This window comes from Mytilus californianus, unplaced genomic scaffold (assembly GCF_021869535.1).
Source record: "Mytilus californianus isolate M0D057914Y unplaced genomic scaffold, xbMytCali1.0.p SCAF_7, whole genome shotgun sequence".
NCBI lineage: Eukaryota > Metazoa > Mollusca > Bivalvia > Mytilida > Mytilidae > Mytilus > Mytilus californianus.
Window position 1 is genome coordinate 109,305,609 of NW_026262723.1, and position 27,079 is coordinate 109,332,687.

Consider the following 27,079-nt stretch of genomic DNA (forward strand, 5'->3'; position numbering starts at 1 on the left):
TCAATTTGTTAATTACCCGTTCCACTGTGATGTGGGGTGGTGCTGAAAAGGATGGTTATAACTGAGGCTTTATCCATATTTTTTTTTATCTTTGTAGACAGGGAACTAGTTACATACCTGTTCCAGTCTGCTGTGGGCTGGCATTGGTATCAGTTACAGTCATGGTCAAGGTCACAACAGAGGCTTTATCCCTGTCTAGTGTAGCTCTATAGACAGGGAACTAGTTACATACCTGTTCCAGTCTGCTGTGGGCTGGCATTGGTATCAGTTACAGTCATGGTCAAGGTCACAACAGAGGCTTTATCCCGGTCTAGTTTAGCATTGGTTAGGACATGCCCTGCTACAGGATCAACAGCAAACAAGTCCTATAATAAAATCATTAGGTATTAGACATCTTTATATAATGTTTAATGTGGACCAATAGTGTCTTTTCTATTACTTACTAAGATGTTTGTAGACAGTATTGCCATTCTAGATATGAAAAGAGTTGTTGGGTTTGTGTTTCACTGACTTATACCCATGGCTTCCAAAACAGTCATATTTTATTCAAACCTGTAAAAACAATATTTGATCACCACTTTAGCATGACTCATAAAAAAATATTTGAGGTTGAAAAAATGTCAGGCTATCAATAATTTGCTCTGTTAATGCCCCATATTTTCTTTTAATATATATATAAATATAAAGTTAGAAAATTCTACACTATATTGGTAAAAACTTACACTGTAATCATAAATGTTTTTATTAACTTGAACACCATCTGGGTTAATGGCTGATTTTGGTTCCGTAAAGGCAAAACGTAAAATACTGTTATCATCTGGATCTTGTGCAGACACTTTAAACAACGAGTAACCAATGGCAACATCTAAAATAAAACAAGACTCAATTGGTTATATTTGTAAGTCAAAATACTAAATACTATTGTCATTTGTGTTTCAAGTCTGTGCTGAATAAATCTAATGGCAAATACCTAAAATATCTTAATTTTAATCTAACAACCCTTAACCCACTATCATCTCATCCAATGGAAATTTAAAAAGTACTAAATATTTGTATTTCTATTTTCCATGATAGACAGTGGTAGGGATGCATTTAAGAAGTACAGAAGATAGTGTAAATTATTTTTTTTTACAAAATTGTCTTTCAGTACTTTTTTGTTGTTGTTTTGTCACAATTTATTTGTAAGAGAAGAAGATACTTACTTTCATATACCTCAGCTCTCATTGTGGATGGTACAAAGAATGGGTCTTTATTGTTCTCATCAGTGATCTCTATAGTAACAGTACTGGTCCCTGTTTGTTGTGGACGACCTCTATCTCTAGCTAACACCTACAAAATAAATGATAGAACATTAAGTGAGCAAGCTCACATACCCAATGCCCCACATAATAAATATGGGATATTTTTGCAAGTACCACTCCCCCTCAAATGTCCTCATTTAAGTTCTCCTGATCAATGAAATTAAACAGTTGCTGAACCATGATTGATTGATTGATTGATTGATTGGTGTTTAACGCCACTTTCAAAACTATTGTGTTATTTCATTACGGTCAGTTTTTATTGGTGGAGGAAGCCGGAGTGCCCGGAGAGAACCACCGACCTTCGGTAGGAAAACTGACAATCCTAGTCAATTAAGATTGGAGTCAAGTGCACCTGCCCTGTGGGGGATTCGAACTCACAACCTCAGTGTTGACTGGCTAGTGATACAGTAGTTCGACTACTTAGACCACTCGGCCCCTGCTGAACCATGGAAATGAGGTCAAGGACTATGTACGTGGCATAATTGTCAGTTTGCAAAGAATTCCACTTAAACCTGTGCAAGGGGCGGTCTTAAACTTGCATTGAGGTGAGATTTTTAATACCATGTTAAAGGCCTCACTGTGATTTTGAAAAGATTTCCCATTATGACAATGGTGTTTTTTTGCTGTGCATGTACTGATTTTGTGTCATGGATGGATACCCCATATCATTTCTTTTTCATTTTATGCCAGATGGAAACTTCAGAATATAGCCTCTGTTTACAAGATATGAAGTATCCAGGTCTTCTACCTTCTGAAATATAAAGCTTTTCAAAACTACATTGCGCTGCATAGCAACCATGTTAGCATCCCTAATTCTGGCTTTATGTAACATTCGCCTTGGTTGAGACAAAAATAATAAGCAAGATGTACAAGTAATTTTTCAAGTTCACAAAATCATGAAATTTACAAATCATTCCAAAAATAATAATCATAGCAAAAAACTTTAAGATTGTTGAAATATAAAATACTTAAGAAATCTTCATCATCTTTGCAATATCATACCTTAATTTTAATCAAAACACAAAAGCACTGGAAAAGCAGGTTCTGTCTACTCAATTTTTGAAATGATTTGACAACTATTTCCAAAAGATACAACAGTGCATGCGTTGTTGTGATATGCATTCCCCCATTCATAGTTAAAACAAACAGTGAGGCTGAAGTAGTTAGTTTTTGACAAATACAAAAAGTGCACATATATTACTACTAATCACTGTAAGGCTGTTGACCAAATATAAAATAATACTGTGTAGTAGTACTGAAGAAATGTGTAACAAATCTTTTAGTTCATTCAACATATTGAAAAATTAAAAGTTTTGAAAACAGGAAGTTAGTGAGTGACTATGAAGTGGTTTTGTTTAGTAATACCTTAAAAAAGTGTGGAGGAGAAATTTGTTTGATGAATGGACAGATAGAAGGTTGGACAAGGTGAATGTAATATAGCCCCCACTCCTCGAGAGTGAGTATATCATACCTGCATAACATACTCCTTCTTGACATCAAAATCAAAGGTAGCATCAGGTGAGGTTGATATATCTCCAGACGCTGTATTTATGACAAACTTGCCAGAAGCACCTGTATTGATACTGTAGTCTATCTTACCAGCGTCACTGGTAGGAGAGTCTTTATCTTGGGCTCTCACTGTCAGTATGTAGTGATCTGAAATGTACATTTCATCATTTAGAATTCATATAGAACACTTAAACTAATTAATCAAACATCAGAAGGTTATCTTAATTTCAATTTTCTTGTACAATCTTATTAATTTATTCATACATAGATGTACTAATCTAAGTTTCGGAATACTACAGATTGTTAATTAATTAATTTGTGTATATTGTTTGAATACAGTACTGTTGTTTGTGGTTTTATTAATATGAAAAAAGGCATCAAACTGTGGTTATTTTCCCAAACATGTATTTATTATACTAGTAACCAACTGGATTCAGTGGTTTCTACTTTTTTTGGCATTTGGAACAGAGTAAGTCAGACGCTGATCTGTATAGATTCAGACACCATATATACACCGTCAGATCAAGGAGGGTAAAGAGAAGAGGAGTGCTGTAAATTAATGTTGTAGACTTACTTCCAAGAGTTTTCTCATTAATCTTTCCATAATAATCACTAATATCAAACTTGGGTCCATTGTTGTTCAAATCCTGTAAATATGAAAAAAATGTATACAGGAAAAAAAAGACTTTCACATCTATTTGAAATTGCACAATAGAGGTCTGTTACTTCTATGTTTTCAGAAAAAATACACATTTTTGTAATATTATGGTTCCCAAATTTCGCCAAAGATTTTATTGCATAAAAACATTATAACTTAATAACATTGTTTAAAATAACAAAATGTTAAATCAACCAAAAATAATTCTCATTGATTGACAAATTATATTTTTGTTTAGATACCATTTTGATCAGCTACTTATTCATAATTTCATATGAGCTGCGTTGGATAGAAATCAACCTTATGCAAGTGCACTTATACATGTACATATATAAGAATTTGATCGATTTTGGAATATTCAAATACGAAATACAAGATGAATTTTGGTCTGGCTTGTAGGGTTCATATATCAACTCAATTTTCAAACAGTTACAGACTTGGCATAGAGATTTTTTCAACCAGAAACAAGTTAACAGATGTATTGATATTCATTTGAATAAGGTCTATTTATATCCAACACAGCTAATATATTTACAATCTCTTGCTGTAACTGGGTACCTTAATTGTTTACATACAAAAAATGGTCACATTTTTATTGACTTCTAAAAAACTTTTTTTCAAAGCCTAGAAGGTAATCAATTTTATGAAGTAGCTTTTTTTACATTGATTTCAAATATCATTTAAAAATTATTGTTTTTGAAGTTAATAACATTTATGTATTAAAAGGTATAAAAAATTTGCAGGTAAATAGTTTCAATATTAATTCTGTTATAAGTTAGGACATTTTTAATATGATTCAAAATGCACAGGAACTTCTATATTTCTGTCCATTTGATGGAATCCTCCAGCTTCAGTTCCTTTAGGAGATATTGCATATCTCCGGATACTGGAACTGAAACATGAGTAAACTTTCTATGGTAGAAGTCAATAACTTACAATAACATAGATGGTAACAGTTCCTGTGTCAACATACGTTCCATCTGATGCCTGCACAGTCATGATAAACCTTCAAAATAAAGATTCTCAGTTTGTCTAATGTATATATCATGTTGTGTCTTTTTGTTGAGCACTTTTTCTACAAGTGTACAAGTTGACACAATTTTTGCACACACCTTCTTTCGCCATGTGATACAAATTTGTCTTCAATAATTAACAGACTTGATGTTTTACACCAAAATGTATAAACTTTAGTCTAACATTAAGCGCTAGTACTCACTGGCCTCTTTGTTATTAAGATATAAATGAGGACACCAGATTAGGTTAGATTCTATTTATATCTTTTTTCAATTATACCAGATTCAAATTTCTAAAAATATCTTACAATGTTCATATACAAAATGTTCATCAGTGTTATATTTAATATAAATGACTATGAATATCACTTTAACATGCGATTAAGTGTATGAAAATATTTGTTATATTTTTGTGAGCAAGTACATGTTATTATATGACAATGAATTTTTTTTTTTATAGGTTGTTATTTTATTGGATAATTTTCATACGTTCTCTGTCAATCATTTTTATTTGATAACTTTTAGTCTGCACCGAAAATAAAGAAAACAATTGGAAGACCAAAGAGAAAGAAAATTATTGTCTCCAGCCTATCTTCCACCCTTTCTATAAGTCAATAAAATTTTTACATTTTGTTATTAGTAATATTACTGGTACGCATGTCGGAGAATCTTCTGAAATGTCCATTTGAATAGATCTTTTTTTTTAGTGACTATTTTGATGAAGTCGGCGTTGATTGAGAAAGATCATATGTCTCAATTATCCCAAAACTATACTTACGACCCATTTACACCAGGAGCATCATCGTACAATATTGGTTGTTTTGCGGTAATATTTCCTGTTGACGAATTTATCTGCCATTTTAAAGTACTTTCTTGTATCAGACTGTAGGATATAGGACCACCAACATTATCAGGATCAGTAGCCACCACGACCACTTGTGGGTTTGGAACAGTACGTAATTCCTCAATGTAACTAATATAGTTCTTGGTAGCAAACTTTGGACTGTTGTCATTGACATCATCTATATGAATGACAAGGTTAGAGGTCACTGTTTGACCAGATCCACCAGAATCCCTAGCTGTAACTGTTAAATCATAACGGCTTTTCTGTTCATAATCTATACAGAAACCAGAGCCTGGTGTAGGACAGTTTGCAATGGTCACCTGTCCACTGACCTCATCTATCTTAAATCTGAAACAATAACATTATTATTCAAATCAATTTATCCAATAAATGAAATCTCATGACAATCAAATGTATTTCTCTTCTTAAATTAATCTTTAAAATTGGAAAATAAATTAGGCAGTTTTAATTACATGTAATGTGGTATAAACTAGAAGATTAAATTATCCTCCCCTCCTCTCATATATCATCTATACTGTATCATTATAACTACTCACATACTACTACCAGATTAAAGATCATACAGATAACCAAAAAAATATAATATTTTCACGTATTTCTTAATAAACAAGTAAAATTTTTGAACAAAGATACAATATAATTAATTCATACATTCTTAGTATGTTCCTTTTTCCTTCAAAAAACCATTTTGTTACCATGGACAACTTGTTATGTTTCATGGGTTGTGGGACAAAAGTTTTTTAATCAACATTTTAAATCAAGTTTAAGATAGCACAAAAAACACTTACAGAGGACTTCCATCTCCAAGGAGACCAAATCTAATGCCACTGTTACCAAGGATACCAGAGTCTGGATCTGTTGCCTAATAAATAAAACAACAATAAGGCTTTATAAAAATATGAATTCAAAATGAAAATCAAATATCCTCATCACATTACAAGACTGTTTCATAATTACATCAATAAACAGATTTATAGAATCTTATAATGTATTCTAATTGATGGGCAAAAGAATCCTTAGTAAATAGACAGTTATCAAGTCCATATACTCCTGACATTTCATGTCAAAAGTGGAAAACAAACACCTCAAACTTCTCAAATATAAAGACTATCAATACATACTGTAACTGTGACAACAATCGTTCCACCAGGAGCAGTCTCTACGATTCGTTCGTCATAGTTCGGTGGATTAAACGTTGGAAGGTTGTCATTAACGTCTATAACATTTACTATGACTTTGGCCACACCAGTTCGTCTTTCTGCTGTCCTGGTTTCTCTAGCTATGACCTATAATTATATATTGATGCCATATTGAATGTATACAAATAAGTAAAAATATAGGAAATGGAACAAAATCAACAACAGCCATACTTTTAGTTTGGTTTTCTTTATTTTACAAGCAGTTTATCCTTAGTTTTCAATTTTTGGGGTTAGACAGTTCCTGATAAAGGTAAATCCTGAAAAAATCTTTGGACGCACTGAATTTATGAAGTGTTATTTCCATTTTCTAGCAATGGGCTGATACCACTGATGGTGGACTGCAAGTTTCTGCTTTGTAAATCTTTGTTGTACTGGTACAATATTTCTTAGACACTCCATTACAACTTAAATAACATAAGTTACCCTTTTCTTACAATCTTAACTTACATTGAAGATATACTGAGTTGGTCCAGTTTCATAATTAATCAAGTTAGTATCCTTTATAAGTATGCTTGCAGTTGTCTGTCCCTGTCCATTAGATGGTGACACTTCAAATTCTGCATTGTAATTTGATAATTCAAATTCAAAATAAGCATTGTTAGCCTGAAAAAAAAGTATCATACTTAATGGATGAAAACATACCAGTTATGATTTTCCATTTTTTTTATGTTTATATAGATTTATGAACTCAAAATTAACACAGACTAATTCAATAATTTGTTCCAGAATGGTCCTATAAAACCTTGTAGTAGTTGTTGTATGGGTATAAAATCAACAGCAAATGATAAAATCTAGATTCAGACACTGTCACATTCAAACCCTGAAGTTGTGAATATATATAATCATGACAGCAGGAAAGGGAAATAACTCACCAAATCTGGATCAGAAACTGTCAATATCACACTAGGTAGAGGTGACTGGTTTGGTATATCTTCAGCAATACTGACATTAAACTGTGTGATAGCAAATTTTGGACTGTTGTCATTTGCATCAATAACATTAATTCTAATGGTTGTGTAGGCCGTCGTGGAAGGATCACTGCCCAAAATGTTTGCGGTTGCATTTATTACCTCCCTTGCCTGAAAAATAATATCAGAAGTAACAATATTTTATTCTTTCTTTGTGATATTCAAAGATGAATAATTACAGTACTGATAATACAGCAACTGTCTTTGAAATTTTATTTAGTGCAGTTAAAAGATTGCTGACTTAAAGTAATGGCAAATAGCCTGGGTTCAAACTCATATGCTGCAACTGGTAATCCTGAACAAAGCTCATGCTAGTTTTTTATGTAATTCCATTGTATTATATTGTTTCTCATAATTTCACAGTTAGGTTCAAGCAATGTGTATAGCTAACTGCCGTTCAAATACCTAAACATTATATAAATATCTCAGACTGACTAACCATAAACCCAAGATCTATATAACCTATTTTGAGTTCTGGACTCTCTCTAGGTCACGTTGGTTTTGATGTCATGCTTACTTACCCTAATTCCAAGATCTATATATCCAATTATGAGGTCTTGACTCTCTCTGTCAAAGGTTACATTGGTTGTGATATTTCCTGAAACAGGATCTAATCTCACCAGCTGGTCAATAACTGTAATTAATATTCATATATCATTTTCAATCCAATCCAAATTTTAAGTCCAAGGTAATAATTTCTACACCAGTTCATGTAACAGAAGAGAAGACATTTCAATATCAATTGAAGACATTTCAATATCAATTGAAGACATATGAAACTTAACACACATATTTTACAATAAAAAAATCATCAAATCAAAATTAAATTAAATGTTTGACATCTTATGTACTGCCAAAACTGAACCATTTATCTGTATGGGTAAAATGTGGGTTTCAGTTAACTCGTGTTGTTGGGCTCCTGTCTCATTTATGGTTATACAACAACATATTTTTTCAAATACCATAAATGTTTTACATAAGCATAAGTTTTCACTTGCTCTCTATTAAATAAATCTTTGGAAAATATACTGCATCAACATTTGACTAAAATATGGGTTTGAAATTAAACAAAAAAAAGTCAGATGATTCTAATGAAATTTTTCACTTAATAGCCAAGTAAATCATTCAGTTTAATCTTAACATTCTACTACAACTATTCTTGACAAGACATCTTTTAACTAAATTCTAAACAAAGTTCTATGTTATGAACAAGACAAAATTCAAGCTGTTAATTACAAGCTTATCACTTGTCATAAATAGCAAATGAACAAGGCATGCAATTAATTTGAAAAATCATTAATAAATGCATCAATTTAAATGCATGAAGCATTAGAACTAATAATATTAAACAATTTTCAATTTTGTAAAAGGGGCATAACTTTTATTCATTTCAATTGATATCATTAGAAACTTCACTGGTTTTCTGAAGCAATACCCGAATCTCTCCTGTACACATTTATACAAAGCAAGGGAAAGAGAAAGAAATGTCATCCGATTGAAAAAGTGAAACCCTTGCTTACAACATTAAACACTTCTAAAAATTCAAAATTTATAAAACATCAAAAGCTCAATAAGCATGAACAATAGAGAAACATGTTTAAAATAAAAATTACCCATATATATTTTACTTTTCTCTAACAATCATTTTGATAACCCAAATCTAATAAAATAACTTAAGAGAAAAATGTACTGAATTTATTTAACTCTACTAAATTTTTTTTTTTAATTATTACATTGATCGCAATTGAATATTGTGATTTCCCAGTAAAACAAAAACCAATAATTTCACATGTGATATAAATCTGATAACTTCACTCCTCTTGACGTCATACAACATTGGTATTGTCAATTCATTGTCATTGTATCAAAAAAATTGAGAATATGTAGAAAAAGATACAATAGTTCCTTGCATTTTCTCTTTTATTTTCATTAAAAGGTCTCTGGAAAATGAAAAAAAAAAAAAATCAAAACAAATCCAATCTATTTACTTTCATCGGTCAGGATTTACAAAGAAATAAACAATGTGAATGAAATAATTCCTGACTAATAGTTATTAACATATGTTAAATAACAAGAACAAAAAATAACTATTTGCATGCTGAACATTTAAACCACTCGCTCCAACATATATAAAATTTAACTCACGATGATGACATAGGTTAATTATATCACCTAAAATCAATCAATTAAGTCTGATTAATTTGTGAAATGTTTAAAATATCATATAAAAGCAGCCAATAATCATATAAAAATAAGGAGATGTCGTATGATTGCAACAACTATCGACCAGATACCAAATGACTTTTAAGAACTATAGGTCACCGTTATAATAATAATATATATCACCTTAAATCAGCCAATAATCATAGGTATGGTAAAATTGTGACATGTTAAATATATATCACCTTAAAGCAGTCAATAAAATTGAGAATGGAAATGGGGAATATGTCAAAGAGACAACAACCCGACCAAAGAGCAGATAACAGCCGAAGGCCACCAATCGGTCTTCAAAGCAGCGAGAAAATCCTGCACCCGGAGGTGGGCCTCAGCTGGCCCCTGAATAAAAATGTGTACTAGTTCAGTGAAAATGGACGTCATACTAAACTCCAAGACATTTAAATGAACTAAAATTAACAAAAACTAAATAAGACTAACAAAGGCCAGAGGCTCCCGACTTGGGACAGGCGCAAAAATGTGGCAGGGTTAACCATGTTTTGTGAGATCTCAACCCTAAAAATATATGTTTGTTTAACTAATGAACATGTGCTTTACAAACAAAGGTTTCACAATTCACCTAAAACAGAAAATATTAACATGATTTATATATATGACACATTATGGAGAATAATTTCATATGTCATCTTAAACAGTCAATAATCATCAATCTGGCTTATTGTGGAGAAGTTTTTCTGACATGTCACCTTAATAACAACCTTAAGCTTATTACATTGTATTTGAATATGATTCAAGTTTCATCATAAACAGTGAATACTCATCAGGTTGTCTCATCACAGAGGAATATGTTAAATTTCACCTAAAACTGTCAAATATCAATTTTTCTAATAAAATTGAAAATGTTTCACCTTCAATCTGAAAGAGTAAATAATGATTAATAAACTCTGAACTCTCAGCAAAAATATTCGTATTCTTTTCAACCCTGTAAAAAAAGTTATTTGAGACATTGACCTATCACAGAATATAATATACAGTCATATAATAATAAACTTTGATGTACCACAAGGAGGCTGATCTTGAGATCTTCAAAATATCATCAAGGCACAAGCTGACTGGTTGTACCAAAATAACATAAGTGACTTCCTCCAACATTGATCTGAATCTACCCTGAACACCTCATTATTATTTTTTTTTTTATCCTAGCTGTATCCTATTCTATTTTTTTTTCTTACACCACCTTAACTTATCATTTAAAGATCCTTTTGCACCCAAGGCAAGCAGGACACACTACTTTCCAATTCTTGTGAAAATTTACCATCTGGGGCCCCTCCAAACTGCATGAAGTCCATCCACAAGATAACTGTCTATACCTATCTTGATTCAATGTCACTTAAGCTCTCCTTTATAGATATCTACAGTATTTAAAAGGTCCCTGATGTCCTTTACTAAATTGGACCATTTCGAGGCCCTTCATCTGCCTTAAAACTGCAGCTTCTCTCTTTTTTTTTTTTTTTTGGTACTTAGGCAAGCGGAAGACCTCGACACTTTATCTGACTAGACCCTAATTGAGTTTGTCCCTTATTCTCTTTAGACCTTTGAAAATCTGGAGGCTTCCATCAAAGCGCTAATTAGAAACCTTAGCTACTTGAAGGCCAGTATCTGTGGTGGACTTAATTAGGCCATCTAAAAGCCTCCTTCCAAAATCTTCCTTGTATCATTACTATTCTATAAACAAGTCCTAACTATCTTCTACAATATGGAATGCAATGCATGCTTAACCCACAAGTTTGTTATATGTAACAATATACTAATACAAGACAGAAAATATATATCTTTCCTTTAATCAATAATTCCATTCTAATATAATGGATTATCTCCCATGCATGATACACTATAAATAGTAACAATTCCTGTACATGCTTTACAACACATGTAGACATCACTTGTATACAATTTCTCCTGTTTTTTTTACTTTATTTTCCCCTGGAACGAAACCTATTGTAATTCATGAACCATCCACAGTTACATGCTTTACTTACATGTTGGTATTGGAAGTATCCCTATTAAATCATATATCTGAAAATTTAATGCTATCATTTGATCACATTACTACCACAGTAAATTTAGTTTAGTACTTAATTACTGAATTATGTGTAGTTCATCTTTGTTTATTATATAAACAAATACAGTCAGTTTTTGTTCTTTCAAAACTAATGGTAATCAATTTCTTTAAAATTTCTAGGTAAGTAGACATGAATTTGTTTTAACATAAAACAAAAAAAAACTATGCAATCCACAGCATTGATTTTAATAATTTTTTTAAAAAATGTATCAAATTGAATGATAATCCCAAATTATTGTCTTTGATTCTACAATATCATGTACCATAGTTTGACTACAATAATCACCTATGTTTAGTTATGTTTATAACTTTCTCTATACAATTTGACTATGATAATCACATAATCACCATTGTTTCTACCTGTGTTATCATACCTTTTGGAACATGTGTATTTACACCTTTTGTATCCAGTACAATCACACATTTTTTGTATCATGTGTAATCACACCTTTTATACCTTGTGTAATCACACCTCTTGTATCATGTGTAATCACACCTTATGTGTCATGAGTAATCACACCTTTTATATCAAGTGAAATCACAACTTTTGTATCACATGTAATCACACCTATTGTACCACGTGTAATCACACCTTATGTATCGTATGTAATCACACCTATTGTACCATGTGCAATCACACCTTATGTATCATATGAAATCACACATTATGTATCATATGTAATCACACCTATTGTACGATGTGTAATCACACCTATTGTATCCTGTGTAATCACACCTTTTATACCTTGTGTAATCACACCTCTTGTATCATGTGTAATTACACCTTATGTTTCATATGTCATCACACCTCTTGTATCATGTGTAATCACACCTTTCTTAAGCTGCTTATTCACATCTGTCTTACTCTTTGTAATCCCACCTATTGTATCATGTGTAATCACATCTATTGTACCATGTGTAATTACACCTATTGTACCCTGTGTAAACACCCCTATTGTAACCCATGTAATCACAGCTTTTGTATCCTGTGTTAACACACCTTTTGTACCCTGTGAAAACAAACGTCTTGTACCCTGTGTAAACACACCTATTGTAACCTGTGTAATCACACCTTTTGTATCATGTGTAATCACACCTTTTGTATCCAATCACACCTTTTGTATCCTGTGTAATTACACCTTTTGTATCCTGTGTTATTACACCTTTTGTACAATGTGTTATCACACCTTTTGTATCCTGTGTAATCACACCTTTTGTACCATGTGTAAACACACTTATTGTAATATGTGTAAACACATTTATTGTACTATGTGAAATCACAGCTAGTGTACCCTCTGTAAACACCCCTATTGTACTGTGTAATCACACATTTTGTACCCTGTGTAATCACACCTTTTGAACCATGTGTAATCACACCTTTTGTACTAGGTGTAACCTCTAATCACTTACTTTCTATATCTGTAAAGTTACTTGCTAAAACAAAAATTGTGCAGACAAATGTCAACTCCACTACAAATATATTTGTTAAAATAATCTCAATTAGCTTAGATTGAATTGTATACTAGATAAAATTGAATTGAAGGTTGAAAGGTGTTTATCATAAGGTAAGTCTTACAACTTACAGTTATCCCTCATTTTCCTGTTTGCCTATTCCTAATGTTATAAATGTATGTTTTTGAAAATATTTCTAAATAAGCTTTTATATGTAGATAAGTATTCGACATATTATATGTATAACACGACTTACAAGCTAGCTCATATCTAATCTCTCTCGCATTCTCTCTATCTCCGTCAACTGCTTCAACATACTCCAAGAAACTACCCTAAAATGTAAATAATTCACTTCCATATTGGTGACACAATGTCAAAACCTTTTTTAGTAATTTTTTATTTCTGTTCGTCAATTTGTAACTTATTCAATTTTAGAAATAATTCATGGGGGCTTGAATTTATCGTAATTTTACCACTGGTTGCCCCTTTATGCTAAATATTTTACCACAAGTGACAGTGTAGGGTAAAATATCAGCGTAAAGGGCCAACCCGTGGTAAAATCAATATAAATTCAAGCCCCATGAATTATTTCTATTCTAATAGGACAAAGACAGCAACCCTTTTGGATTGAAGCGCTCAAAAAATGTTTGCTGTTTCCGACATTCTTAAACGATATGACAATAACATACTAAGACAGATTTGGATGAATTTAATTGACTCTCTTACTATCATTTGAGAAGATATGGACATTATACAAATTCGTACCATCGTCTGTTCATGTTTCATTGTTTGAGGACTCTCAGTTTCCCAATCGTGCATTTTACCGTAAAATCCTTACATTATTACGTCAGCGTTCAATGACGTCATTTACATCATCTGACGTGTGGTAAATCATTCATAAAAAGTATACAACGTGGGAGTAGGATTGGAACAGCCCAAACAAATTATGGAGGTTGCCAATCAGCTCACATATGAATATATTCAAATTTTACAATGGGTGTGTACTCAAAGCGTTTGAAGAACATCATATCAGAATGGTTGATAATTTCATTGCACATGATTCACTGGGTTTTGATACTATGTTAAAATGATGTTTTGTTGTTTTTCCAATATTACCTCATCAAACTACACCAAAGACTGACATAAGTAAATCTATTGCAAATCAATTGACATATGATGAGGTTTTCTAATTTGACCTTTATGAATAAGGTTAAAGATTGGTTTCCGTACAAATTGCTGCATTACCCTGTGTTAATGTAGTAAGGTGTGTCCTATATATTACATGGATGTGGTTCTACAATAATTTAAAGGGACATAATCAATATCCAGGTATGCCCTTTGTTGCAGAGGTAGATACATCTTTGGTGAATTAAGAAGGTGTGTTTTTCGTATGTTTAAGGAGTATGATACAAAAGAGACTTACTGCAGGTATACCCTCTGTAACTGTTGTAAATACTGCTCTTGTGAAGAAAGGAGGTGTACCCCGTATGTTTAAGGAGTATGATACAAAAGAGACTTACTGCAGGTATACCCTCTGTAACTGTTGTAGATACTGCTCTGGTAAAGTAAGGAGGTGTGTCCTGGACATTTATCAATGATACTTCTATACTTCCAATTTGAGTCTGTATTCCATCCTGATAAATCAATAAAATAGTTTATGAAATTTATGAAAAGGAATGCCTCCCAACTTGTGGACAGGAAACCACACAGAGATCATTTAGGCTGTTTCAACTTTATGAAAATGCTATCCCCTCTGCAGACTTATTAAAATAATCGAAACTTATGTTTCATTACGAAAAAAGGTGATATACTTCAGACATTGTCATAGTTTTACAAAAGTTATCAGACTTAAGATTTACCTATAGATGTGTTGGCTGTCTTGTTTGTCCAAAGTAAGACAGTAATGGTTTTTTTTTTTTAAATTTAATTAATTTGTTTTGTTCAAACTTTATATTCTGAACAGTGGCAGTCAAGTTTGAATGTTGTTGGGAGTCAATAAAGGTAATTTTGGAAGAAGATAATAAAGGTTCCCTCAAAGATAACTTTGGAAGCATTTGGTCTTTCTTGTAATTTCTTCAGATTTAAAATTTTTTTTGGTCAAATTTTCTATTTTTTAGTAATGATAGTAGCCATATGTTTGAAGGCATATGGAACAATCAATGCAAGTTTCTTAAATAGGATATTAACTATCATTTAACTTAAGTTTTCACCGTTTATCCTCGTAATTATTTTCAGAATTCTTTGTCAATTTTTCTACTTGTGGTAATGAAGGGGTCGAATGATTCTATCATAGTTAGGAAGCCATTGGCCTTCAAATGATTTTTTTTTGTATGTAAGGATTAAGATTATGTTTGAAGGCAGTTAGTGTCATCAACAATAAATCATAAACGTATTATTTAAATAAGTTTTCACAGCTATTGGTCCTTTAAGTGATATTTTTATGACGGTTATGTTGAATACCACATTTGAAGAGAGATGGGTATTCAACCATAATTTATAAGGGAGATCACAAATGTACCCTTTCTACAAAATTTGATAGCAATTGGTCTATTACATAACTTTTCATAATTTCTAAAATTGTTATCTATTTAGTTGATCCCTATTTGTTGCAGTCCAAATTCATAACCTTAGTCTAGAAAGAGAAAAGTATTTCTGATCATAAGCCTGAAGGTTAGATAATTTTAGTTTCAATACAAATACTTACAAATGCAGCCAAAGGTATCTGATAAAAAGCCTGAACTTCATAATCCACAGGCTCAGCAAGTGTCACATGACCAATCCAGTTCTTGTTAGAATCTGAATCTATATTCAGTTTAAACTTGTTGCAGGAATCTTTATACTGTAAATAAACAAATATTCGGTTTTGATACAGGTTTCTCTCTCTTTCCTTCTTAGCTTCATTATTTTTTACATTAGTTTTTTAATGAGAAACTTTTCTGAACGGATACTGAATTTGTATGTATCTGTTACAGCAATAAGATAATACAGGTATGTATTTTCACAGCAGTTGAGTATTGAGATGTCTTTTAATGTTATTGTAAATAAAAAAAAATAAATATATCTTTTTATGATAAACAACCAGCATTGCTATAATAATTATCTGATTTCAGGATATACTGAATACAGATAATTAGATCTAAACTCTAATCAATGTACCAGTCATACTGATATCATTGATTTTCCAAATTTATAAAAAAAATGAATAGTTCAAAATTAATATTCAAAATATTATTGAATACATTAGATTTATGAGCATGTTCCATAAGTAATTAATATCAAGCTAAATTATGCTACACCCATAGATTCCATGCAACCTGTCGTAATTTTTAACGGACTGATGTGTTGAACAGTAACTATTTATTAGCAATTTGATCAATAACTCAATTTTCCAAGATTTCTGTGAGACTTGGAATCAGAATTATAGACATCTTAATCTGAGAAATTCCAACTCCTGCAGGCAAAGTTAACCTAAGGTGGAATTCAACCTGGCTATTCTCTTTAGGTCCTTTCTTGGTAATATATAGCCACATGTATCTGAGTATTTCTACATCCTTGGCTTAAAAGTTTTTAGAGTTTCTGATGAGGGTAAACCCAGAAAAGCTCATCAGACTAACCAAATCTATCATGTTATTTACATAAAATAATGGGCAATCCTCTGACAATAATACAGTGTGTTTCTTGTCTTATTTCTCTCTTAAATTTCTTGTCTATACTGTTTAATAATATTTTTCAGTGAGAACTTGCTTTCAGACAAGTTTCTAAGTTGTAAATTAAGTGAATTCTCATTTAATTATATTTTTATCTTCCAGTTAACCAATAAACAACCATATTTCTGGTTTTTCATTAAAATTCCCTAAAGATCAGCCAATCAAAACTACCGGTATCAATAGGCTCATTGTTCAAAACAATCTGCCAAATCTTATGATGACAATTAAGAAATATAAAAAAACAATTAACTTAAGCATTGCGTATCACAAAGTCAATCCAACATAACATATTAACCTGAACATAATCTAATCCTTATTAAGATCCAATGTTTATTAAATCTAATCCTTATTAAGATCCAAAGTTTATTAAACCTAATCCTCATTAAGATCCAATGTTTATTAAATCTAATCCTTTATAAGATCCAATGTTTATTAAACCTAATCCTCATTAAGATCCAATGTTTATTAAATCTAATCCTTTATAAGATCCAATGTTTATTAAATCTAATACTTATTAAGATCCAATGTTTATTATCTACAATAATTAAGTAGAAATTGTTAGTTATTCATCCCCATGACACTCATATATACTTTGATCTTTTTAATACTTAGTTGTTAGGTTTTTTAATCATTAATGTCATTATAGAGCTGAATCATTCTTTTAAAAAAAAAAGAGCTCACCTCAATTTTGTTACAACTTTTACTAGTAACATCACTAAAAATGTTTTCTATTCACAATTTAACTAATTTTCCCTGAGCATTTAACAACATTTTCTGAACAGAATACTTATACTTTCCCAGACTTGATTATATCAATGCACGGTTTGATTTTTGTAAGTTCTTTTGTCAAAATTCATTAATAACCTAAAATGTTCTTGCTGTTTTCATTATTTTGACATTGTTACATAGCCAAAACAGTTTGACCATATTACTTGTGATGTCTAACAGACAGAATATAATTTTTTAACAATAGTTGAATAAGAATGTTAAAGTTTGCCAACATAATCATCTAAAAATTATAAGAAAAAAACAATTTCAACACAGTATAAAATGTGATACAATATTTTTCCACTCTCAACAGTAAAATTTGCAATACTTGTGCTTTGACTAATAAATTTCAAGAAAAATGGAGAATTTGTCCATTGGACACAGAACGGTAAAAGTGACACAACCTTTATTCTAACTTGATTTGTGTTTTGTGGTATTAAGCATTATGTACAAGTTTCATAACATTTGGTTGAGGCAAACTACAGATAGAGAACAGAAACTAATTTTGGGATGTACGGATGTATGTACGTACAGACAAGGGTAACACTAAATGCCTCCTCCGCCACAGCGAGGGCATAAAAAAATGAAACAGGTTCTGTAGAACCCTTTGTCTTGTCTGCAATTGCTGCTGTAAGTGTAACAGTTTTATGTTGACTGCCAAAAAATCAGTCCATTTATTAGTAAAGTATGGAAATTAAAAAAAAATAATAATTTAATCTTAACATGCTATTTCTTGATCTTGCTTATTGTTGAAGCTTATCTCCAATTTCCATTAACATTTAATGTATGTTTAACAAAATAAATGATGTCTAAAAAACTTTAACTCAAGACTGAATATAAATGTAAACTGCCAAAAACTAAGACCATTCATCAGTAAAATACGGAAAAATGAAAATAAATGTTTTTAAAATTTTGCTATTGATACGTACTGTCTTTTAATCATAAAAACTTCTGTTCAAGTTTCACAATTTTAAATGAAGGTTTGACAAAGTTAATGATGTCTGAAAGAACTTAAACAACAGACTGAACTTCAATGTTGACAAAGCTGACAATGCTAGAACATGGGAACACCATGTTCACTTCAGGGACAAAATGTTGTTGGCTAAACATAAAGTTAACTGCACATTGCGGAGAAGTATTATATCACATCATAATCTATGCAATTGAAGATTCTATATTAATCAAATCTATTTCTAGTAATAATATGAATAAAATGACAGCTGGTAGTATGTATGTCAAAAACCAGATCCCAAACAAACAACAACTCCATATCCTTTCATTTTCTAAAAAACAAAATCATATCTAAAAAAAAATTTAGTGTTTGTTTTATTATTGGATTAAAATAAAACAGTTTACTGCTTCAACTTACCACTGATTCATCAATCTAAACACCAAAAAAACAACATTGTATATGAACGTACCACACACTTACATACATATCACCAATGTGCAATGCATTTGTCATACAACAAAAAACAATTTGTTTGTTGAGAAAAATCATCAAGATAAAAATAAATTTCTTTTCTTTTACTGCTTTATTTCCCCAGAACCTAGTCCCCTGTAAATAAGCAGCCAATGATATCAGTTATAATATGTCTATTGACACAAGAAATCTTTAAAAAGCTGTGATTTAATTTCAATCATATGCAATCATATGTAAAATGTTTTAAGAGGCCATGTGTAATTATATTAAGTCTTACAAATGTGGAAGGACAAAAGAAAATAAAACTGTCAAAAAAGAACAGTAAGTAAGGTCCACTGTTCTTAAAAGTTTTTGAATCTCCAAGAAAAAAATTAGAATTTGTTGTTCCTGTTATCCATTCTATGTTTTATTTGGAAAAGAAAAAGGGGTAAACTGTTTTTAACTTCCATATTTTCATTTGAATAGGAACAAAAGATGGTTTATCTGTTGTACAACACAAAGTCACGCCAATCTCCATGGAAACAAGATAATACATTTTCTCAGTGCTTCAATATCATACAAACATATCAAAGAAAGACTTCCATTTGAACCTCCCTGGCAAAATAAGCAAAATACACAGGTAAGGGGTCCAAATGGAAGTCTTGAAATCAACACTAAAGGATACACAATCTTACCACAGCTTCTACGCCCTAAACATGATACATTAAAATAATAACGTTTCATGTCACCAAGTATACTAGTAAAGAATTCAAACAGTTGAAGGTACTGAAATATGATTGGTTTACATGCAGTCTGTATTTGGAAGTGTGTATACTTGTAAATAATTTGAGGTAAAAAAGACACGAGTTAAAAGAGTGGTGAAATGAGATTTTTTTTTACAAAAATAGAGTAAAAACTTTAGTTTCAGAGTAGAACATTATATTAATTGTCAGCTGTCATTTATGCATATTATTGAATAGTTTTACTTGCAGATTTCTGAAATGGCATTATTACTCTTTATTTTAACATATATCAAGTATCAGCTTAAATATCTGAAAAAAGGGCTGAAATCTATTTACTTGAAAAGCCACAGAAACTACTATGTTTTACACATTTTTCATTCAATGTTCTATTTTTAGTAATTTTTAAATCATCAAATTCTGAAACTAAACATCCTTAAGCAATCATGACTAAATTCCTTTCCATCACTCAATATAGTTTAAGAAAAAAAAAATTTCAAGCCATAACGGCACAGAACGATAAACTTAGTTTTTAGATTCAGAAACTTATCCTTATGAACAGGTGAGCCAAAAAATAACTTGCACCTAACCACTCTTATTTGTCCAGGGATATATCCAGTGTATTATTTATAATATCAGGTGACAGCTTACTATATGGCACAACATTAACCATAGCTATTTTGTATATATGTATAAAATATATTCAAATAAAATATGGATATATAGTCATAAATATAACCAAACTGATGTATTTAAAAAAACAACATGCAGTCTGAAATACCTAAACCATGGATATATCTTAAAATTTGCATTTATAATTCAAATAACATGCATGTTGTTATAGTAAAGTATAATAATACATTATAAGGACTCTAAAATACTTTTTCTCCAGTATGTGTAATTTAAAGAATAATATAGACAGCTAATCATTCAATATACTTGTTCAGCTGATGACTGGTCTCTTTATCATGCAACTTACTCTGGTATCCTAGACACAACCATTTATTATAAAAACATATGATCAGCAGAATTTTAGAGAAAAAAATCATGGTTAAGATAAAATATGAATAAACCTTAATGAATAAATTTGATTACAAAAAAGTGACATTCGTAAACTTCAGATGATGTCCACATTTCAATAATAATCAACCAATTAAAACTTAACTATTCTTTCAGTTTTCATCATGAAATAAATTGTTCATTTTTAGCATAAAAAAATGAAACTCTGTATCCAGATTTATTATGAAAACTCTCCAAGGAATACACAATCTCTCTATTTTTATACTATTACTCTTTTGCTTGACTGTCAAATCAAGAATGGAGAATGTGGGTATTTAATGTAGTCTTGGTGATTATGGAGAGTTATCTCCCTTTTTTCACTATACCAAATATTATGCATATTCTCTTATTGTTAGGTATTAAATACACTATAACCAAAGGATAACCATCAGAATATACAATGGACAATTTACCTATGATAAGAATGTGCCAAAAAAAGTTTTAAATAGCATCTAGGTGAGAAATAATTTCTATAAGTTGCGACTTACCTGGGGTGCTGAGGTGACTGATGGGTCACAGGTGACAACTAGTTTAGAGTTAGTAAAATCTACATCTGTAACCTGCAGATTAGCATATACTGTTGTCCCAACTGCTGAGTTCTATAAAAAAACGTGGAGTACATTATTGTTATATGAAAGCATCTGTCTAACACTTGAAAATGATCTATAAATTATAATGAGCAACAATTTGTCTGATAACCAAAAATTGTATGGTCTTGTTATCAATAACCTAAGTAGGGTAAACTTGTTTGCCCAACATTGACTGGGCAGTACAAAAGTGATCAATATATGTCATTCAAATGGAAAAAAAATTCATATACTAGGCATTTGAGATGGCAAAAAGAAACCCAATGATTACCTCAGGTAAAGATGTTTTCATGGTTTGGCTTGAAAATTGTGGTTTTTCATCATTAACATCTCTAATCTGTATTGTAATTGGTCGCCTGATCTGAAGAAACAAAAAATGTCATTTTCAATTTAAATCAATTATATATATATATGATACTCATGGAAGAAATAGTAGCTACCGTATATACATGTATATGATCATACAAATATTTTCACTCAAAGAGGTGCTGGCTAAACAAGATTTATTGTACTGAAACTATCAAAAACAACATGAACTTTGAGCTGTTGGTCACTTATAATACCCATGCTATAATTATCTAGTTAACAGGGATGGATGCAATAATGCATCTCAAGGTAATAGCATGCTTAAATGCAGGTTGATTCCAAATTTCTAAAAGCCTTAATTTGCAGTCACTGATAAAAATGCAAAGAAAATTTCATATATGGTCATTATGTGAAAGAATACATTAGTAAATTAGTTATCATGAAGCTGATAAGCTGATAAATATGCATTACACAGTAAAGAATACTCATCATGAAGCTTGTTACCACTTTTCAGAAAGCTCAGATGTTTAGTTCTTTAAGAAAATTTGACCAAAACTTAATGGGATGGATGGACTGAAGGACGGATGTAAAACAGATCTTTTATTGTATCTGCTACATTTTAAATAATAAATTCTTTCGACTCACAAATTGTATAGACATCTTACAATTGTTGAAGACCTGTTTTAAATGTCTTTAGGGTTTTACCATCATTGGGTTACTTTATTTGGCTATAAGGGAGATAATTTGTGAACTATTTATGTAATTACCTCCATATTTGTGACTGAATAATTAGCTCCAAGGGAGATAATTTGTGACTATTAATGTAATAACCTCACCATTTGTGACAAAATATTAGGCTACAAGGGAGATAATTTGTGAACTTTTTTTGTAATTACCTCCACATTGGTGACTAAATATTTGGCTACAAGGGAGATAATTTGTGAACTTTTTATGTGATTACCTCCACAATTGTGACTGAATAATTGGTTACAAAGGAGATAATTTGTGAACTATTTATTTAATTATCTCCTCATTTGTGAATGAATAATTGGCTACAAGGGAGATAATTTGTGAACTATCTATGCAATTACCTCCACATTTGTGACTGAATAATTGGCTACAAGGGAGATAATTAGTGAACTATTTATGTAATTACCTCCACATTTGTGATAACCCGAATAATTCAGTCCCTCCCCGTGATCGACTCTCCCACTCACAAGGGCCTGAACTCTTTATATGATAAAAACGCGTCACGAATCCAGGATTTTGATTGGTGCTCTCTGTGAGAGAGCCAATCAGCTAATATCTTAATGTTATCGAGATAGATAAATCCAGAGCTAATTCCGAATGATTGACGATTTTTTATTGACTAGGCTTTCAGGCATTAATGTAGCCATCGTAGAGCAGTGGAATATAACGACTGAATTATTAGGGTTACATTTGTGACTGAATAATTGGCTACAAGGGAGATAATTTGAGAACTATTTATGCAATTACCTCCACATTTGTGACTGAATAATTGGCTACAGGGGAGATAATTTGTGAACTATTTATGTAATAACCTCCACATTTGTGACTGAATAATTGGCTTCAAGGGAGATAATTTGTGAACTATTTATGTAATAACCTCCACATTTGTGACTGAATAATTGGCTACAAGGGAGATAATTTGTGAACTTTTTATGTAATAACCTCCACATTTGTGACTGAATAATTGGCTACAATGGAAATAGTTTGTGAACTATTTATGCAATTACCTCCACATTTGTGACTGAATAATTGGCTACAGGTGAGATAATTTGTGAACTATTTATGCAATTACCTCCACATTTGTGACTGAATAATTGGCTACAGGGGAGATAATTTGTGAACTATTTATGTGATAACCTCCACGTTTGTGACTGAATAATTGGCTACAAGGGAGAAAATTTGTGAACTATTTATGTAATAACCTCCACATTTGTGACTGAATAATTGGCTACAAGGGAGAAAATTTGTGAACTATTTATGTAATAACCTCCACATTTGTGACTGAATAATTGGCTACAAGGGAAATAGTTTGTGAATGTAATTACCTCCACATTTGTGCCTACATCAAAGGCAATGAATTCTACAGCTATCTGTGGTTCATCCTACAAACAGAAGAGAAATATAACATAATGCAATATATCAAAACAATGCTACCCACCAAAAATGTAGTCAATAAGGATTTTAATTTTTCATGGCAATCACCATGGACAATTGGAGTCTTGCATTTGATATCTACAGGAACTTTCCTGTAACTAAAAATAGCTGACATACGTCTCCTGAAGTGAGGTTAAAATGTATTGGAAATATAATTAAGCAGAAACAAGATGGTTTTGTTATTCTTGGAATAGTTGGAAATCCCCTGATTGATATAGGCATTCTTAATTTACTGAACAAATGAACACAGCACAGTGAACAATTGAAAACAGAGAAAGTTAGTATAAATATGATAACTTCAGTTTTTTCTAATATACACTCACAAACATCTTAAGAGTATATATTTGATAAAATTCATGTTGAGAGTGTACATAACCCTTTCTTTTATTACAAATGCTTCTAGAAAAACATCTAACATACAAACCTCTGAATCAATCACTCTGATCAGACTAACATACTTACCTCTGAATCAATAACTCTGATCAGACTAATCATCTAACATACTAACCTCTCGATCAATCACTCTGATCAGACTAATCATCTAACATACTAACCTCTCGATCAATCACTCTGATCAGACTAACAGCTCCCGTTTGTGCATTTACTTGGAAAACATCACGAACATCAACTTTACTGTTATACAACACCTGACCAGTGGCTCCTGTAGTCTGTAATGTGTAGTTCAGAGGACCTTCGAACAAAAATATTCTTATATTTTCTTATCTAAAAACACACTAAGTTCGTAAACTTTATTTCATAAAATCTGTTACATAAAAAATTATGATGTATGTCGCAGACAAAAACTTCAAAAACAAAAAAATATAAGACGTTTGGTCAGAATAATGAAAACCAAAACATCCTTCCTCAGAAAAAAAAAACAAAACCATATACAGTCATCTTAGCCTGAGAAAGTTGCAACTTTAGTTTTAGTGTATTTACATAATTTATCAACTTCTGAATCATATTTCATTATCTACACTACTAAAGCACTGGCTCCTGGCTGGAAGATGCTCTCACCCACTAATAGTCTCAAGAAAAATAGTACATTTCATTGGTTTTAAAGCAAAAAAATTACAAAGGGCATTAAATTGGAATTTGAATGGTCTTGTGAAAGAACAAATAAAAAATAGTATAACGCTGTTTAATAGTCATAATTCTATTAAGCCAAAGCAAATCCGGGTAAGAAACTAAAACCGAGGGAAACACATCAACTATAAGAGGAAAACAACGGAACAACAGAAACACTGAACCACAACAAAAGCAAACGCCAACATACATAGAAACGGACTGTCTGATAACAACTGCCATATTCCTGACTTGGTACAGGACATTTTAAGAAAAAATGGTGGGTTGAACCTGGTTTTATGGCTAGCCAAACCTCCCGCTTATATGGCAATATTAAAAATACCACTAAAATGACAACACTATGTGACCGGAATACAGTACAAACAAACATAAGAACACTCAGCACAGAGAAATACATAAATAAATAAAATAATAGTTATTAGTACATTACAAGATGTAAACCGCAGAATAACAACAGACACCTTCCATGAATTTACGACAGCACACCAGGACACCAAAAACGAAATATAAACTCTGCATCACATGAATGGATCAACGTCACAAAAATTGACATATTTTTTGTGATGTTTATATTATCACAGGTTAATTTAAAAAAAAAAAAAATAGATTTGTTTTATTTATAGACACGTACAAGAATATTAAATTGGGATTTGGTTTGTAATGGTATTATTTTATGTATTTTCTAACCATGACAAGAATATTAAAATGGAATTGTGTTTGTAATGGTGTTATTATTTGTATTTTCTAACCATGTTGGTTTTTCTTTGAAGCCTTTCACATATATATTGTAAATTGAAAGTGCATTATTAAACTAAGACTCACCTTCAGGAGTATTTTCAAACAAATTATAATCTTGCATGAACTTTGTGAACTGAAACTCTCCATACACTGTCAATATAAATATATAATATATCAACTTAGTTATTAAAATACTGAACATTATTTGAACCTATTAGAATTGGATGTATGATGTTGTTTATGGATGCTTAATAAAAAAGTAATTGTGTTTCTGCTAACCCTACCTACCTTAATTTTTAGTGCTGACCCGTAAGATTTTTTTATTATTTTTCGACGAGCACTATCAAAGTCAGAATATTTCCCCTATTAAATGCAGTCAAAAACTTAAAATAAAATCATTTGCCTACCTACCTACCATACTTTTTATAGAATGTTAGCAAAAACAAAGGTATTATTCTTCGGTCGTGTCCTTATTCTGAAATTTTTTTTTGTATATCTTTTAACCTCAAGGTACCTCAACGAATGGAAGTTTTTAACTACCTTGACTGGCTATACAGCCCTTGCACGGTCGGTCAAGGTACCTTCAGGGTCTTCCTCCATCTTAGATTGTAAAATAGTAGAAAACAATTGGTCTACTTCTTTAATGAAATGTGCAAATTTCCAGAGTAGAATGAAATTCATGTGTATGACTTTTCATGTAAAAACAGAAAAAGATGTCTTTTATCATATTTTAAGGCTGTATTTGAAAAAAAACAGAATATTTTTTGTTTGGTTCAATATTTTTTGAACTTTGCCATATAAGGGGAGATCACTCAGATAAAGTAAGTACTTTTATAAAAGAATGTTATGAATTTATTTATTTCATTATGTAGCAAGAAAACGAGTCCTGTGACCCCAATTTTCTTTTTCTTATCTGGAAGCATATAATAAGAGCTATCTTCTCATATTTTATCTAAAAATTCTATTGTTAAGTTTTTTTTTTATCACACAAAATTGGGTTTTCCATGCATAATCTATACAAAATTTGACAATTTTGCACAACCTGTAGTGTGAAAAAACCCAACTCTGTGACCAATACTTTTTATCATATCTATAAAAAAATAAGCAAGATATAAACTACATTTTGGCAAATTATTAAAAAATTCTAGCGATTTTAATTTATAATGAAAATGAAGTAAAAAGTTTATTCACAAACTATTATGGTCACTGACTGCATGAATAATCAGAATATGAACCAAAA

General features: G+C 31.1%; 1 protein-coding gene across 4 annotated transcripts in view; it reads right to left on the minus strand.

The window, feature by feature from the left end:
- Positions 1-27,079, minus strand: part of LOC127709896 (protocadherin Fat 4-like) — a 51,671-nt gene that overhangs the window by 23,803 nt on the left and 789 nt on the right. The window contains exons 3-24 of one of the 4 annotated variants that reach the window (XM_052215576.1): positions 25,924-25,989; positions 24,570-24,706; positions 23,907-23,963; positions 21,797-21,886; positions 21,427-21,537; positions 19,107-19,121; positions 15,967-16,101; positions 14,783-14,896; positions 13,519-13,594; positions 9,659-9,685; positions 8,035-8,147; positions 7,418-7,624; positions 6,993-7,148; positions 6,468-6,632; positions 6,135-6,208; positions 5,260-5,673; positions 4,405-4,474; positions 3,385-3,457; positions 2,773-2,957; positions 1,203-1,329; positions 723-865; positions 233-365 (exon numbers count right to left, since the gene is read on the minus strand). In XM_052215576.1, coding sequence (XP_052071536.1) covers positions 233-365; positions 723-865; positions 1,203-1,329; positions 2,773-2,957; positions 3,385-3,457; positions 4,405-4,474; positions 5,260-5,673; positions 6,135-6,208; positions 6,468-6,632; positions 6,993-7,148; positions 7,418-7,624; positions 8,035-8,147; positions 9,659-9,685; positions 13,519-13,594; positions 14,783-14,896; positions 15,967-16,101; positions 19,107-19,121; positions 21,427-21,537; positions 21,797-21,886; positions 23,907-23,963; positions 24,570-24,706; positions 25,924-25,989 — 2,688 coding nt within the window. Of the gene's footprint in view, positions 1-232; positions 366-722; positions 866-1,202; positions 1,330-2,772; positions 2,958-3,384; positions 3,458-4,404; positions 4,475-5,259; positions 5,674-6,134; positions 6,209-6,467; positions 6,633-6,992; positions 7,149-7,417; positions 7,625-8,034; positions 8,148-9,658; positions 9,686-13,518; positions 13,595-14,782; positions 14,897-15,966; positions 16,102-19,106; positions 19,122-19,834; positions 19,850-21,426; positions 21,538-21,796; positions 21,887-23,906; positions 23,964-24,569; positions 24,707-25,923; positions 25,990-27,079 lie in introns of all 4 variants that reach the window. The other 3 variants (XM_052215578.1, XM_052215579.1, XM_052215580.1) reach the window with 3 other exon arrangements.